This window comes from Notamacropus eugenii, chromosome 4 (genome assembly GCF_028372415.1).
Source record: "Notamacropus eugenii isolate mMacEug1 chromosome 4, mMacEug1.pri_v2, whole genome shotgun sequence".
Classification (NCBI taxonomy): Eukaryota; Metazoa; Chordata; class Mammalia; order Diprotodontia; family Macropodidae; genus Notamacropus; species Notamacropus eugenii.
The window spans coordinates 98,601,550-98,619,781 of record NC_092875.1 but is presented as its reverse complement, the minus strand read 5'-3'; the positions used below and the strand labels follow the sequence as shown (position 1 = coordinate 98,619,781).

Genomic DNA, 18,232 nt, shown 5'->3' with positions numbered 1-18,232 from the left:
CTGGAGGATTTAGATTTCCTGATATTCGGTGTGATTAAAAGCCTTTTGGAAGGCCCGGAGAGACCAGGGCGGGATTGGAATGAGAGTGGAAGCGGAGAGAGGGGAGGGGAGAACCCTGGCAAGCAGAAAGTTAAGGAGTGTAGAGAAAAAATAGGTTCGGAGCTCCATCTAGCAGATGGGAAAGGCGAGGCAGGGGAGAATACACCGTGTCTTCCCTCTGCGCCTCCTTATAGCATGCTCCATTGGTCAGACAGTCCAGGGCCACAGTCCAGTTTGGAAAAGGGAATACGAAAGGCCATAGAGAATGGAGAAGACGTAGGGACATTCCCTGTGCTAGAAATAGCGGACCCCAGTGTCCCCGGTGGGGTTCGGAGGAGCCACATACCCATAGAGTGGAAGAGAGTAGCGACTCTCAAAGAGGCTTGTACCAAGCACAGCCCCAATTCACCCTTTGTCATAGCCATGCTTGAGACTCTCAGTGGTCAGTTCATTCTGACTCCTAATGACTGGAAGAGCTTAGCCAGAGCCTGCCTTACCCCTGGGCAGAATGTGATTTGGGTGTCAGAATTTTCTCAGAAGGTAAAGAGCACTACCAGTGGGCTGGGGGCTCAGGCCCCCCAGGCTTATCAGCAATTTACAGGAACAGGGCAGTTTGAGGCTACAGGAAATCAATTATAGTACTCGGCCGCTGATTATGTCTTGATTGCCGGAATGGCTATTGCCGCCTGGAAGGTTATAGTGTCTAAGAAAGAGAGAGAGTTTCCCATGACTAGGATTACGCAAGGAAACACTGAGCCATTTACTAATTTTGTGGCCAGGCTGCAGGAGGCAGTGGGTCGAGACATGGGAGAGGAGAATCAAGGGACAGAGATAGTGTTAAAGACATTGCTGTGGCAGAATTGTAATCATGACTGCAAAAAGGCAATGCTGGGACTGCCAAAGAATGCATCTGTTGAAGAAATGATGCAGAGATGTGAAAGGGTAGGAAGTCAGGTGTACTTGGCACAGGTCCAAGGGAAGTACCTGGCCACAGCCTTAAATAACATCTCCCTGGAGAGGAAATGTTTCACTGCGGAAAACCGGGACACCTTAAGAAAGAGTGTAGGAAAGAAATAAGTACAGGGAGGGGCCAGGACCCTTGCTTTTCATGTGGAAAGCCAGGTCACCTAGCTAGACAATGTAGGAAGTCGGGAAACGGGGTGAGGGGCCCCTTGAGGGCCCCGAAAATGTACCCTTTGGCAGAGAATCGGGACAACCCCTTGGAGGGAGAATACAGGAGATTATGGGGCCAGAGGAAGGAATGCAACACCTTTACAGCTTAGAGAAGTGCCAGCTTGCAGCTCATCAGTTTACTATGATTCCCCTGAGAGACCCCATACAGGAGGAATCCCTGATATTACAGAACCCCTCTCATGCACCCGTAGTTATATATACAGGAGTTTATCCCACTGGCACCACAGCACTTCCATGCTCCAATGTGGTAGCCGAGCCAGCTCATATAGACAATCAGCTTCCCATAGCTATTGCCCTTCCCTTAAAGCACTCAGTTCAAATCCAGTTACTAAAGGAAATAGGACAGAATAGACCTGAGTGTACAATCTGGCTCAATGGAATTCCCATGACTGGCCTCCTTGATACTGGAGCGGATAGGACCTGCCTTAGTGGTCGCTCAGTACCCCGGCACTGGAAGCTCAAAGAAAGCCAGAGACCAGTGTGGGGAATAGAAGGGTGCCAAAATACCTTAGAGACAATGCACCCAGTAAAGTGGGAGGCAGAGGATCGCCAAGGGACCGTATGGCCGTTGGTGATTCCAGGACTTAGTTTTAACATCTGGGGCAGAGACATCATGAGCCGCCTGGGGATGAAGCTATCAAATTTTTAGTAAGGGCCATTGCAGTTGCACTGGAGTCCCCACCCTTGAATTGGAAGTCAGACACCCCGATTTGGGTGGAGCAATGGCCCCTGACTCCAGAAAAACTCCAGGCACTACAAATATTGGTTAAGGAGCAATTAGAAAAAGGACATATAGAACCATCACAGTCACCCTGGAATGCTCCTGTGTTTGTTATAAAGAAAAAATCCGGGAAATTCAGGTTCCTTACAGATCTAAGGAAGGTAAATCAGTCTCTCATGCCTATGGGAGCCCTGCAACCAGTTCTCCCTTCTCCTAATGCCGTCCTGGATGGTTGGTCACTTATAATCATTGACATTCAGGATTGTTTTTTTTCTATCCCTTTAAACAAAGTAGATTGTCCTCGGTTTGCTTTTACAATACCTCACCCCAATAATGAAGGACCTACAAAGAGGTATCAGTGGAAGGTATTGCCCCAAGGTATGAGTTGCAGCCCCACCATCTGCCAGTGGTATGTTAATCAAGCATTAGAGAGCCCCAGGCAGCAATACCAATGCAAAATCATCCATTATATGGATGACATCCTTATAGCTACACCTCAGCTCAAGGATCTGGAGAAGTGTTTCCAAGCAGTAGAAAGGAACCTTCTAGGACTAGGATTAGTCATTGCTCCTGAAAAGATACAGAGAGGACCCAGTTACAAATATTTGGGAAATCAAATACAGGGCACCATCATTCGGCTGGAACCCCCAAAATGGGATATAAAGATCCAAACACTCAATGATGCTCAGAAACTAGTAGGTGCTATCCAATGGATAAGATCAAAGGTGCCTATACCCCTACCTCTCATGCAACCTTTATATTCACTATTGACAGGAGACTCTGCTTTAAATTCCCCACGAACATTGACTCCTGAAGCAGCCAAGGCCATAGAGGCAATAAAAAAACAATTTTTAGAGTCCATCACATTCCAGTGGGATCCAGGAAGAGATGTGGAGGTATCTATTATCTCCACCACACCTCCCTATGCCATCATACACCAAAAAGAGAAGCCCCTAGAGTGGGTGTATTTAAGTAAAACAGGAAGCAGTTTACTAAACAAGTGGGAATTTCTAGGACGGTTAGCACTAGAGGCAGTAAAAAGAGCTACCCACATGTACCAAAAACAGCCAATTCTTTATGCTACACTCACCACTAAGGATGTAGAAGAGTTAGCTCAGAATCACGTTTCTTGGGCCACTATACTCCAGTGGGCCCAGGTGAAACCAAATTCGACTTTCTTATTCAAAGAGTTGTTACAGTGGGCCCCAGCACCAGTGAAAAGGTACTCACCAAACCCAGTAGAGGGGCCTAACATTTTTTACAGATGCCACAAAACATCACAAGGCATCCATTTATAATTCGGCTACCCAAGAGATATATATATAGTTAACACACCCTACACCTCTACTCAACAGAACGAGTTGGAAGCTATAATCCAAGCTCTCCAAATATATAGTGACATACCCATTAACATTATTACTGATAGTCAGTATGCATCTTTATTAATTTCACGGATTGAGGACTCTATTGTAGATTATCGGTCCAATATTTTTTCACAGCGTGAGCGGCTATTGACCACCATTAATAACAGAACACACCCTTTTTATGTTTTACATGTGCGCTCACATACTAATGGCACAGGACCAATTTTTGAAGGAAATCAAATAGCAGACAATTCACTATACCTTGTAGGGCACACTGTGGAACCACAGGAAAGGGCCCAAAAGGCTCATGATAGGTTCCACCTAGCCACAGAAGCCCTCTGCAAATTATATGGGATAACTCAAGAACAAGCCAGAAAAATTGTTAAGAGCTGTCTCCAATGTATCCCATTCCACCCATCTCTAGACCAGGGTGTCAATCCTCGTGGCTTGGCACCCAATGAAATTTGGCAAATGGATGTCACCCATCTTAAGGGCCAGTGCATACATGTGACAGTTGACACATGGTCCGGATTCCTTATGGTGAGTTTGCAGCCAGGTGAATCAAGTGCTAAAGTAATTCAACATCTTTGGCAGTGCTTTTCTGTTTCAGGTTTACCCTTAGAAATAAAGACAGATAACGGTCCTGCCTACACTTCTCAAACCCTTACACACTTCCTCCACGATCTAGGGATTCGACATGTTACAAGAATCCCCTACAATCCACAAGGCCAGGCCATAGTGGAAAGGTCCAACTTCACCGTAAAGGCGATCCTTGCTAAACAAAAAAGGGGAAGAGGTCGCCTAACACAATCAGAGCTTGATACAGCTGTATATACACACAATTTTTTGCATATCTCAAAAAACTCACATACTACTGCAGCTATGAGACATTTTGTGACTATTCCACGACAACCCCGCAAGGAAAGTAATACCCAGGCTGGAAATAAGGAAACATGGGTCATGGTAAAGGATATGGCCTCAGGGAAATGGCAAGGTCCGTATAAGATACTAATATGGGGTCCAGGGTATGTTTGTGTCTCCACAGGAAAAGGGGACGCGTGGATTCCCATTAGAAGGATCCGTAGGTGGAAACCGGTGTCGGAGACAACGGAGACGCAGGAAGCAACGAGCCCGGAGACCCCAGAGAAGGACCATGCACCACCTGAGTCTGCTACTGACAGCTTTGACCCTGCTGCCCAGAGAGGAAGCAGCACTCATCCCAACCACTGACATTGCTGCCCACTCCATCTAGGCATCTCCTTTCAGCGGCTGAAGGAGGACTTTGATATCACGAACCCAGGACACACGGGGGGTGACCAACTTTTTGCCTGAACACCACAGGCTTGGCCGTGAGGTCCATTTGCATGACTGAGGGGGTGGTGTAGTGTAAGGAGCCAGCACTGAGCTACTTCTCTTAGAATATGCTTTGGAATTAGTGACTGCACTTCCTCTTGTTGTAATTCAGCCATAGTTTCATCTTTGTTTTGTTGGATGCCTCTCTTTGTCAGTTGTTGCGCTAGCTGCAGATTTCTGTGTAAATGAAGTTCTTGTTATGGGGTACTCATATGCTAAAGGCCTCCCTAACCCACTTAGCCTCCAGCCGCTATTTGCTCTAGGGCCATGTGCGCTCTGCGCAAAACAAAAAAGGGGAGATGTTGGGGGTGTAAGCTCAGTTCCATGTGGACAGTCTCGGGCGGGTAAAGGTGAGAACTTCTAAACCTTAGAGTTCTCATGAGGCCCCCCAGGGAACAGCAGGGAATTGAGGTGTGAGACCGAGCTATCTCGTGCATTTCCGCCTCTTCCCGTGAGAAAGGTGCTGGGAGAGAGCATCCCCGCCCTCGAGATTGGCCCAGATCTGAGCACACCTATTGTTATCTAACAGGCACGGTATTCAGGTGCAAACTATGTGGCAGGAGAGCTTAAGTAGGGTCAGGAAAGCCTGAAGGCTCTTAGCGCTGAGGGACCCTTACAGGACAGAAAGCCCCTCTCCCCTCTCTCCCCACTTCCACTTCTGCTTTCATTCTCTTACTGTAAGATCTTTGCCTCCTTGGGAGATTTCTCTCTCTCTCCTAAGGAAGAGTTCCCCCTGCACATGTAACCAAGACCCTGAATAAAGCCTAACCCTTGTTCGACTCTGGAAAGTCTCTTCTCTCATACGTTTATCCGGTTTGGCCAGCCGAAGACCTGCGATAGGTAAGGTAAGACTCAAGTAGCCCTCAGGCCTCTAGGCCTGGCACAAATCTATCTCTGATCAGGATGTTCTGTTCTGGACATGCTACAGTTTTATGTGGCATTCAAACATCTGTTATCCAGAAACAAATCTAATACTCCAAACAACATCTAGACAGGGCAGAATACAGTGGTATTTCCATCTTTCTCATTTTGAAAACTGCTGTTTTTACTTAATATATCCTCAGGTCTCATTAGCTTTCTGGACTTCCATGGGACATCACTGAGTCATATGGAGACTACAGTCCATCAGACCCTCAAATCCTTTTTTAAAAGAACTGTTCTCCAGTGAAATCTCTTCTACTGGTGACTGTTGATAAGAATTGCCCTGAAAGTCTGAGTACATATATACCTGAGAATGTGGTTTTGGTGGGTCTATCAGTCAAAGGAATAAACTCTGAAGTCAAAGAATCCCAATCCTTTCTCTTCTTCCATGCCAATTAGTTTACTGAGAATTTCAAATTGATTTAAAGCTCTGAACTTCTGCCTTGTGCATTAATACCGCTTGGTACCTGCTGGGTTGAGGTGGCAGGTGGAAAGATGCATACCTATGTAACACTTTTACAAACCACATTTCAACCAATCATAAGTGCAAGGAAGAGGCCAACTGAGATTTTTTTTGAAGCCTGGGCTTATATTGAGCGTCTTTGCTTTTTGAATGAGAAATTGTTGTTGTCCGTCCATTCTGTCATGGAGATGATGTTATGACATGCAAGTGAATTGGATTTAAGTGAGGGAGGACTGTGCAAAGTCACCAGCCTCATTTTCCCCTCCACAGCCATCTGAGTCCAGTGATTAGATACACATCAGGACAATTGAAGATGGCCTCATATGTCGGGGAGCCTTTTAAAACTAAGGTCCTTAGTAGGTCACAGTTTGACTGAAGCAGTGCTTATCCAGTGATCATGATTAGATTAAAACAACGAGAGAAAGAATGCCTCCTTAACGTAGAAAAAAAAATCAAACTGGGACGGGAAGACCCTCAGGGTTTCTGCAAAACAGAAACAATTCCTATTTACATTCACTCTTAGTCAACCAGGGCCCAGACAATGACCAAGTGAGGTATGGCGTGGGACCTATTATTGGCCAATCAGTGACAGCCACAGCGATTTGAGTTTATAGCTTGGTCCTTAAGAAATAAATCTAGCATACAAACTCCAAGATGTCTTGCAAAGTTTCTGAATGGGAAGGAAAGAAAAAAGGAAAGGAGGAAGCAAGGAAGGAAGGAAGGAAGGAAGGAAGGAAGGAAGGAAGGAAGGAAGGAAGGAAGGAAGAAAGGAGGGAGGGAGGGAGGGAAAAAAGCTGTATTGCCTAACTGGCCAGTTCCAATTGAGTGACCAGTATGGCAGCTCCTAATCCTCAGTGCTGTGTTGTTTTTTCTCCTTCCTTCTTGAACAGGACCCCAACAGCATGATGTAAAAGTAAATTGGATTTAAATGAGGAAGGGTTGTGCAAAATCACCAGCCTCACTTTCTCCTCTGGAGTCATCTGTGTCCAGTGGACAGATATATATCAGACTGGAGATGGCCCTAGATGTGGTAGAAGAACTTAGCCTTTTTTGGTTGAAAATGTGAAGATGGAACAGTAATGTACTAATGTGCTTAGAAACTTGGATGAGAGGTGATATGGGAGCTAAGGAAGGGAGCAGCCAGATCTATGTTCTGCCTAGACCAGAAAGGAAGATGGCAGTGATGGTGTATCTGTGATGAAACAAACTTCAGTGGCCAATTCTTTTAAATATTGACATGAAGTAATGAATGGATTAGTCTGTAATGAATGACTAGTCTGAGAACTTAAAGGCAACTGCCCATTTGATTTCTTCTCAATCCTAAGCAGTTCAATAAGAGATATTGTTTACTGATCGCTTCCTCCTCTACAGAATTAGCCCAAGAACCAAAATCTGCAATGCAGCTGCTGGCGCATCCTTTCAGCTGTGTGCCCTTTTAAGGAGACGCATCAGAGAGGCAATTACTCACAGTGTTTCCAGCCTCTCCAGGTCCCCCTCGGGCTCCTTCTGGGCCTTGAGCACCCTGCATGGAAACAAAGGGGAACAAGCAAATTAGAAACTGTTGTACTCAGCCCAACATCTGGGATCCCAGGCAGGGGGCTGATCTAATCAATTCAAATGAGGAGCTAAAAAGCTAAAGTTATATGTTTGGAGATGGGAAAGCATCAGAGAAAAGCACAGATTCATAGGATGCTAGAAGTGGAAAGGGTCTTAAGAGCACGTACTTTTCAGATATTAGAACATAGACTGACAGAACACATAACACAGAATGTTACCATGTCAGGGATATAAGAATATAGAGCATAGAATGTTAACATTAAATAATTACCTTTGAAATTATAAAATTTGAAAAAGCCTGTTATGGTTATCCAATCCAAGGCCTCTACAATTATAAATGAGGAAGCCAAGAGCATGAGAACTGACTTGATCCAAATGATACAGCTGGATCTTAACAGAATCTGGTCTAGAACCCTAGGTTCTTGACTCCCAGATTGGGGTTCTTTTCACTGCATGATGAAAGGTGCTGATGCAAAATTGGTTTCTGCCTCAAGAAGCATACATATCTCAATGTGTCAAATAAAATTCATCTTGATGAATTCACAAACTAATTATACAGTTTTGTGGATATAAGCTAGTCATTTCATTTCAGCTACTTCCTAGCTGACTGTCATTTAACAATCTAATTGATAAGTGGAGGGACCATACCCTGGGATACCCACATGTTTGATCATCCCCATTTTATAACTAATTCTCACTTTATATACTGTCCTTATAGAGTTTTTATTTTAATCTTCAAATTTCATCTAAGGGTCCATAATAGTATGATCCATACATATCCATGATCCAAGGGTCCATAACAGTACCACAGAATAGTAAACTTGAATGGGGCATTAAAGAGAAAGGGAAGGGGAATAAACACCTACTATGTGCCTGATACTGTGCTAAATATTTTTTTTTATAAATATCTCATTTGAGCCTCACAACAACTCTAGGAGTTAGGTGCTTTTCTCTATCATCCCCATTTTACAGTTGAGGAAACTAGGGCAGACAGAGGTTGAATGACTTGTCCAGGGTCATACAGTTAGTACATGTCTAAGGCAGAATTTAGTCTTCCTGATACTAGGGAAAGTGTTTCATCCATTGTACCACTAACCTGCCTGAAATATAAACTGTCAAAGCTGAAAAAAACCTTAAGACAAGAATGTTAGGACACAGAACACCTTAGGGATCATTTTATCCCATCTAATCCTAGTTTTAAAAAAAAAGATGAAGCTCAGGCCCAGATAAGAGCAAATGGTTTTACCTAAGGCTTCAAAAATGAGGAATACTGGATCTGACACAGATTTCATCTAAACAGAGGAAGTCCTCCTTCCTATGAGAGCCCAAATCACAGGCCAAATTGTATTTATACACAAATGCTTTATAGCTTCCAAATTATCAAAAGAATAGCCCCTTGGCCAACAACAAATTATAGTGATTTGAGCATAAGATTTAGAGTCTGATATGGAGCAGAATCTTACTGATTTCACCTTTGTCATGATTCTTAGAGGGAGCTACCTGGAGGACTATATTATCTATAAGGTTTCTTCCACCCCAAATCCTAAGATTTTGTTTTCTAAAATTCTATGTTCTAAAGTTCTCTTCAATTCCAACATTTTAAGGTCGCTTTTGATTCTAATATTTTATATTCTAAGGTACTATAATTCTAATATTCTATTGATTTGCCTTAGGACACACAGCAACCTAGAGCAGAGATGAGATTGGGACCAATGTTTCCAGTGGGAAAAGGTTCCAGGTGGTTCTTCTACTTGACCAAGGAGAATATGAATTATTCATCAAATTGGGGTGTATGTAAGACCACCACTTTTTAAATGGAAGTTCTTTTGGAAATATTATAAATGGTAAAATTTAGAATGCTAAAACTATTGCCTTATCTTCAGTCAATTAAGCCCCACTCAAAAAGACCTGCTGTAAATACCAGTATGTGAAGCATATTAATTGTTTATGCTTAATGGTTACAGAAGCAGGCTGAGTAAGTTATACATAATGACAGTTATTAAGTCCACAAAGTGTGCTATTTTATCCGTTTATGTCCTTTAGTCCTATTGTACCTATAATCCCATTGAAGAAATTAAATGAGCATTTTAGTCAACTCTCAATTATTAACGTGTGGGCTATCTACTGCGAACTGTCTGCAGCAAATCTCTCATCCCATCCTGTTACCTCGTACACATCTGGGTCACCTTTCCCACTCATTATTCAGAAAATGGAAACTAACTTTCATACCAATTTATGCAATACATAATTAGGAAAGTACATCAGTGGGAGTGGGGTAGGAAGATAGAGGGGTGGGGGTGGGACATTTGAAAGTTAATTGTATAAACTGCTTATTTCATTGTTCTCATGCTAAAAAGCATGACATGAAGTATTGCCTGCATAGATTCTAAGTATTCATAAGGTATATGAAAACATTTTAAAAGGCACAGATTCCCAATAATAATGTGAATAAAATGTATTTTTTTTTACCATATTTGAAGGTATATAAATCACTTTGCATTTATTTGATCCTCATAACGGCCCTGTGGAGTAGTATTATAGGCATTTTACAGACAAGGAAACTGAGAGGTGAGGAGAGACTTGCTCGTGTTCACAAAGCTCACATCTGAGCTGAACCCAGGTGTTATCTCATAAATAACTGAAATGCAGTATAGAGTTATTAAATGTTAGAAGTGGAAGAAACTTTCATGGTCATGTAGTCTTTTTCAAATGAGGAACCTGAGGCCTCAAAACTTGCTCAAGTTCATGCAGTAGCATTAGTGGCAGAATGTTGAATTTTAGAGCAAGAAGGAACTTTAAAAATCGTTCATCCCTAATGTGTTTTGCATGACTACACATGTATTACCTATGTCAAATTTCTGGCCTTTTCAGTTTGGGGGGGAGGGAGAAAATTTGGAACTAAATATTTGAAAAAATATTGTTAAAATTGCTTTTACTCTAATTGGGAAGAAATATTACATTTTAAATTTCAATTCAGTCCCCCTGCTTTATTTTACTAAGGCCCAGAAGAGTTAAATGATTAGAGTGAGTTCATATAGTTAGTACTGGAAACCAGGTACTCAGGCCCTCACTCACTGCTCCCTCTACTATACTGAGGGTATTAGGTAAAAGACTGTACACATGACATACTTTAAATTTTATCTGCATTATTAACATTTTTTCTATCACTTTCTTACGTCTGGACAATCAACAAAATAAATCAAGTTCTGATCTAAATAGTATTTGATGATTTCCTAAATGTAAATGATCACACTAAAAAGTTGGCATTGAGATCTTGAGAGCTGGTTCAAGCTGGCTCCAGCACACCCCTGACTATACCCCAACTATTTCATGAGCTTGACAGGTTTCTCAGGTATAGTGATGTCTCTCAGTCTGCTAATATTTATAAGATATATAAATATCTAACATAAAAATTAACATTATGAATGGAACTATATGACAGAGCAGGATATTTGTTGATTTCTACTGGAAAGCCATGACCAACTGAAGACAGGCAGGATTTCACTTACCGGGGGTCCTGGAGGTCCCTTTGGTCCTACTTCACCTGGAAAACCACGTGGTCCCTAAAATCAATTAAACGAACATAGAATCATAGAATTAGTGAATCTCAAAGTTCTTCTAGGTCAACAACCTTACCCAAAAAGTAGGACTCCTATCTACAACACTCCTGACAAATATTTCTCCAATCTCAACTTGATAACATCCAGTGATGGAGAGCTCATCATGTTATGAGACAACTTATTTCACTTTTGGACAGCTCTTGCTGTTGAGAGGTTATAACTTAGGTTGAGCTGACATGAACTAGGTCTGTCATCCAATAGTCAAGCAAAAATACTCTAATCCTTTTTTTCCAAGATAGTTTGTTTTTTTTTTCAGATTTAAAGCTGGGGCTATAGCACCCATTAAGTTTTCTCTTGGTTATAAAATCCCAGTTTCCTCAATCAATCCTCCTATTCACCCTCCTCTGAATGTATTCTAATTTGTCGATTTCTCTTGAAAAATCAAGTGGAAGAAGGGTTAATATGGTTTGTTTGACCCCACAGGGAAAAAGCGGGACCAGTGGGTAGAAAGAAGGTAACAAGTATGTGTTCAGTATATACTATGTGTCTTATAAATGTTACCTCATTAATCCTCACGATACTGGGAGGTGAATGTTATTTTTATCTCCATTTCACAGCTGAAGAAACTGACGTATACATAGACTAAGTGACTTGGCCACAGTCACTTTACTCTTACTAGGTCACTCACCTATTAAGTGTCTGAGGTCACATTTGAACTAAGGTCTTCCTGACTCCAGACCCAGCATTTGACTCCTGTACCACCTAGCTACTCTCTCTAGAAGTCATAGAACATCAAATTTCAGCTTAATTTAATTTAAAAATCCTTAGTAATTAGAATTGCTTAAAAATTATATAGGCTGCCTCAGGAGGCAGCGGATTACTCATCACTGAAAGTATCCAAGTAGAAAATGGATAACCATTTGTCAGAGATATTGAAGAGGAAATAAACTGAATTAAATGATTTTTAGGCTATTTTAACTTTGAACATTAAATCTATATCGATATCTAGTACTTAGAAGTTTTCTGTCAGTGATCGAGTAGGAACATCACTTGCCTTGTGTTAATTATCCTTTATGCAATCTAAGATCACGTTAGCTTTTTTTTTCTTTTTGCAGCCAGAACCTACTATTGACTCATAATGAGATTTCACTGTATAGGAAAAATGAAAAAAAAAAAAAAACAACTTACTATTTGATTGATCTTTGAATGGCTGCTTTTGGCGCTTATTAGGCAACTATGTAGTTGAGATTCCCCACTGATTCCACTATCTAAGGAGTTAGTGAGTTTTGTGGTAACAGGTATTGAGAAAGTACCTTTTCTAACAAAATCATAATATATTATTCTGAATTTTGGGGGCCTTCAAACTGCTGCAGATGTCATACTGTTAACCCATAATCAGGTTATGTTGAGTTGTGGAAGCGAGAAATAACTGCCAGCAATAGCCCTAATGAAGGTATCATTTGCATTCTATTTTGATTATGGATAGAAGATAAAATCAGAATGAGTCTAGGCTCCTGGGATGGTGTTCAGGCTGCCCCTTTATATTATAAGGATAGAGTTGTGTGCATGGAAAGTAAGGAACATTGGAGAACCAGGAGAGATCTCCTTATGAAAGCACAGTATGGCTCTGGGTAAACTTGTTTTATCTGTGTGTCTGGACTCTCTTGAGTTTTTTCTGTCACTAGGAAAGTCTTCTACACAAGGCTTTACTTTGGGTTGTCTGAGATCTTAGGCTTGGAGTACATCAAAACAGCTGGGCCGTGATTCTCCTGGGTCCCAGATGCATCATCAGTAGGATCCTTGAGAACACTTGTGTCCTTTGCTATTTCCTCAGGTACAGCTGTGACAGTGGCTTCAGGGCCCTGACATATGTGGCTAGAGGTGTATATCTCCTACTCAGAGAAACCACAGCTCATAAAGACAAAACAAAATAACCCTAAATACTCATATAAACATCATGTCAATTTGTTTTGCACCCCTGTTCACAGAACTGTGACAAAGTAGGCAAACAGGGTAGCAGGGTCTGGAAAAAATAATCTGTTATTAAAGAAATCTGGAATTCCATTGATGGAAGTAATCTCATTTAATTCAACAGCTCAACCAGCACAGGCATCCTTGTGCTAAAACAGCCCTGAAGTCCTTGAAAAGTGTGCATAGCCTTGAGGGAATTGCATTGTCACTCCAAATACTTGTTTATAGTAGATGTGACCCTTCAAATTGGATAGACCTCAACAAGGTGACATCTGGGAACTAGCAGGTCTCCACTTGACAAATGCACCAAAGGCGACTGAAATACTCACAAGTTCCCCATTGATGCCTGGATCTCCTTTCTCTCCTTTCTGCCCCGCTTCCACCTGGCAAGAGATGATCAAAAGGGAGGTCATTGGTGAGAGTGTCATAGCACATAGATCATTACAAGTGCATGATCTTGAGTTTCAGAGCCTTATAGAGGGCTATATAAGACAGAAGAGACCATAAAGATTTTCCAATTGAGTGAAAATGTTTTGAAACTAAAGTATGTTACACACAGGGGAGTAATTGATTACCACTTTCCCTCTGAAATTATAAGATTATGTTCAGAGATGGAAAGAACAGTCATTAGGTGAAGCTTTCTATTTTTTTAAATTTTATTTTCAATAAAAGAGAAATTAAGTGACATCCTATATCACACAAGTATATGGGTCAGTAGAGACATTTGAATTCGGTGCTCTAACTTCAAATCCCACACTCTTTCCATTGAATTTCACTGTTCCCATCAATGCCTAAATGGAACTAAATTGAAAAATCAGAGATAACAAATATTTCTTATACTCTGCTATGTGAAAGCTTTTAGTGCCCACTTTTGAGATATAGGATTGCTAAAACCCAGACACTACTCATTAGAACTTAGCAGCCTAATGGAGCTAAAGACATGTACAAAGTAAGATTATACAAGAGAAGGTGAGATAAATAAAAGTGGTGACAGGCACAAACATTTATTAAGCACCTACTGTATGAGGTGTGGTTCTAAGAACCTTACAAATAGTACCTCATTTGAGTCTTACAACAGCTCTGGGGGGGCAGGTATTATTATTATTATCCCCATTTTACAATTGAGGAAACTGAAAGAGAGGCTAAATGACTTGTATAAATTGTGTCTAATTTATACATTATTAATTAATTAGGTAGGAAGTATCTGAAGTCAGATTTGAACTCAGGTCTTCTTGACTCCAGTCTTTGTGCTCTATCTACTATAGCACCCAGCTAGATAAATGCAAAGGAGAGAAAGACACAAAGCGCTGTGAAGAATTCAAGATAAGGACATGATTTTCACGAGGTCAGAGCAGGGAGCTATCAGAAGAGGCTGCTTGGAGGAAGTGGTACCCCCAAAAAGACCTGAAAGAAGGGGGGCAATTAAAAAGTCAAAAAGGGGTGAGAGGAAAGAGTTTTTCAGGAAGGGAAAGTGTGAGCAAAGCGAACACAGAGGATAGAATAAGAAGGCAGGAGATGAATGGTTCATTTTAGTTATAGGTAAGTATGTGAAAGGGAGGGGTTATGACACAAGACTTAGTATGACAAGACTGATAATTTTTAAATTATCTGGTAGGTAACTGAGAGGCACTGATGTTTTTGGAACACAAAATTCCCACAATCACGATCATTACTTATTTGGACATCAGGTATAAGAAATCTTGGAGAAAGAATAAAAACAAGAAGGCAAATGAGGGGACTATTATATTAGTCCAATCTGTAGGTCATAGGAATACTGATACCCTCAGAGGAGAGGAAAGAGTTGGGGGAAGTAGAAGGATTTTAATAGGGAAAGGGGAAAACTTGAGTTTGAGGTACCAGTGGGAGATCCAAGAGGAGAGCTCCACCAGATACTCTGACAAATCTCATCTGTGTGAGTAGAGAGAATGCCCACATGGATAAAACCATTGACTCTTGATGAAAGAGTTCATGTGGGTTGCAGGCTACAGAGTGTTAAGTCAGCATTGATGAAGGGACTGTGGTCAGGACTTACAGTTCTTCAAAGTGTCTGAGTCTCAGTGGACTCAAAATCACAGAATCAGAGTTTGAGAGCTGGAAGGTACCTGAAAGGAGTCTTCTGGCCTCTGCTTAAAGACATCCAAGAAGGGGGAGGGGCAATGAACTCTTTAGGTGGTCCATTCTAATTTAGGGGCAACTGTCATTGTTAGGCAGTTGTTGTTTTGTTTCGTTTTTAAACATCAAGCCTAAATTTACTCCTTGGAAATTTCTATCCTTTGCTTCTGGTTTTGCCCTCCATGACCAAATAGAGGAGGTCTAATCCTTCCACAGGACACTGTCATATAATTCAAGACAACTATTATATGCCCCATGTGTCTTCTTTTCAGGTAATGTACCCAGTATCTTGAATTGACTATTTTTTTTTTTGAGGCAATCAGGTTTAAGTGACTTGCCCAAGATCACACAGCTAATAAGTGTCTGAGGTTGAATTTGAACTCAGGTCCTCCTGACTCCAGGGCCAGTGTTCTATGCACTATGCCACCTAGAGACCCCTCTTGAATTGATTCTTATGACAAGAACTCCAAACTATTCACCATCTTATTTGTGCACCTCTCCTTTCTCTCAAGCTTATTAATGTGTTTCTTAAACTGTAGTACCAGAACTAAGCACAGTTCTCCAGATGCAGTCTGACAAGAGCTTATGATAAGGGGATTTTCATATGACCATCATATCTCTATACGTAGAACCTATGCCCTCTTGATGCAGCTCAATATCACAGTAAATTTTTAATTGTCATATCATATTGCTAACTTATATGAACAGTTCACTAGAAATTCCAGATCTTTTTTCAGAACTACTGCCCAACCATGTTTCCCTTATTTTGTCCTGGTGAAGTTGATACTATTTTTTTTTTGCCCAAATCAAGAAATTTATATTTATCCCATTGAATTTCATCTTTTTGAGGTGCTCTATCCCATCATTATCCTTTTGCACCCTCACTCTATCATCTAATATCTTATGTATTCTTCCCAACTTTGTCCCATCTGCAAATTTAATGATCATGCCATCTATTGTTTTATCCAAGTCACTAATAACAGGGACAAGCCCAGCTCTCTGTTGGAGACTGTGTTCCATATTGACAATGACCAATTCGCAAATCTTGTGTTCTACCAGTCCCAGAAGTCCTGAATTGTTTTCGCATCTCTTTATCCATCTATCCATCTCCTCTACAACAGCATTTTTTATGAAAAGTCTTGCTAAAAATCTGGATGAAGTATATACCCAGGGTTTCACTCCTTTACTTACCAATTTAATTATCCAGCCAGAAAACTAAATGTGGCTAGTCTGGCCCTACCTGTTCTTTATGAAGATGCTGATTCTTTGTAATTGCCTTTTTTATATGCTACTCAACTATCTCTTTATAAAATTTTCTATGAATTGCAGTCAAGCTCCCTGGCTTATGATTTGAGCACTCTATTCTCTTTCCTTTTAACACATCAGGATATTTGCCCTTCTCCCATTTTGAAGTAACTCTCCTGATTTCCATTACTTTTCCAATATCACTGCCAGTGGCTCAGCAATCCCATCTGCCAGCTCTTTCAGTAATGAAGGATGGAGTTCATCTGAGCCAGAGGACTTGAATTCATCAAGGACAACTTCATTACCCACCCCTGCTTCCTCTCTACATTCTTACTTTGACTTAGTGGAAATAAATGTTTGCTATTTGCCACCATAATCACTGAGTTTTGTTTCCTGACTCCTCTTCCCTCAGAAAGGCTGGGGTCTGCCCTGGCTATAGCTCAGTAACACTCATAGCCCTGCAATCATACTTACGCAAATAGAAGTGGAGTCACATGGGGTGCAAGAACAGTCTGACACAGCTAATCTGCTCCAGCCTTGAACACCCACACCCTGCCCACACCTTCTCCCAGGAGTCAGATCTATATACCTTGACTCAGCTCAGAAACACTTCTGTTTGCTATCCCTGCTGTGATGACTTTTTTTTCACACATCTGTGTCTATGTTCTTTCTCTCCCTTGTCTCAGGACATTTCTCCTGTAACCAAACGCACACACAACTTCTCTGTCCTGTTTTTCCTAGTTCCTAGTTCTATCCAGAACCCATGCAACAAGGAAAGTGGACCTATCAGAGAATACTGTTCATCTGTGATATGTACTCTAGGCTTCTTTTTCGGGAGGGATATAAAGATAAAAAAGACCCAACCTTATCAATCCTTCTGGTTACAAAGCTCTTCTTAATAGTTAAGCCATAGATTCCTGGTTAACTCTTCTTTTCCTCTGGTCTTTCTTACCAATGTGAATGATTCACCTCATATGCCACAAATGACCTTGGGTTTTTATCAACTTTAGGCTCAGTATGAGTCAACAGTGTGACTGAGAATTTGTAAGAGCTAATGTGATCTTAGACTGTGATAATAAAAGTAGAGTCCTGAAGGAAGCAGGTAGTATTCTTGATGGATCTGTGTACTAGTCATGGTTCATCTGAAATAGTTTTTCTAGTTCTGTGGATCACATTTTTATAATGACATAGTTGAGTTGGAATACGTGCATAGGAGTGAAATGGAACACAAATATGTAACTGTAGTGTAACAAGACAAGTAGGTTGAGACTGAGGAAGACAGTTATCTCTGGAGGGAGGGATTGGGTTACTCTTGCTTGGTGATGGCGGTGGAATAATTCATTTGAGGAGTCTACCCATGGCCCCAGAGGGGACTGGAAAACACATTGTATGACGAGGACCATTGAAGGAATAAGAGATGTTTATCCTGGAAAAGAAAACATTGGGGGGAGAGCATGAGATAACAGTATCTGTCACATGGAATTGGGATTTTTTTGGTCCTAAAAGGAAGAGTCAGTAGCAAAAGGTAGAAGGTGCAGCAGTGAATTTAAGTTTGATATTGGGGAAAAACAACAATTCTTCCCCCTAACAACTGGCACTGACCAAAGATAGAAGGACCTATCTCAACGGGTAGTGAGTTCCCCCAACTTGGAGGGTGGGGGTTTGAGAAAAGGCCTGCTTGGTAACTGATCAGGGACACTACTATCTAGTAATAGATGATATTCCTGTCTAG

General features: G+C 41.3%; 1 protein-coding gene across 1 annotated transcript in view; it reads right to left on the bottom strand.

Moving 5' to 3' along the window:
• Window positions 1-18,232, bottom strand: part of COL22A1 (collagen type XXII alpha 1 chain) — a 627,027-nt gene that overhangs the window by 151,303 nt on the left and 457,492 nt on the right. The window contains exons 34-36 of the mRNA XM_072602989.1: window positions 13,473-13,526; window positions 11,122-11,175; window positions 7,524-7,577 (exon numbers count right to left, since the gene is read on the bottom strand). Of these exons, the coding sequence (XP_072459090.1) occupies window positions 7,524-7,577; window positions 11,122-11,175; window positions 13,473-13,526 (162 nt within the window). The remainder of the gene's footprint in view (window positions 1-7,523; window positions 7,578-11,121; window positions 11,176-13,472; window positions 13,527-18,232) is intronic.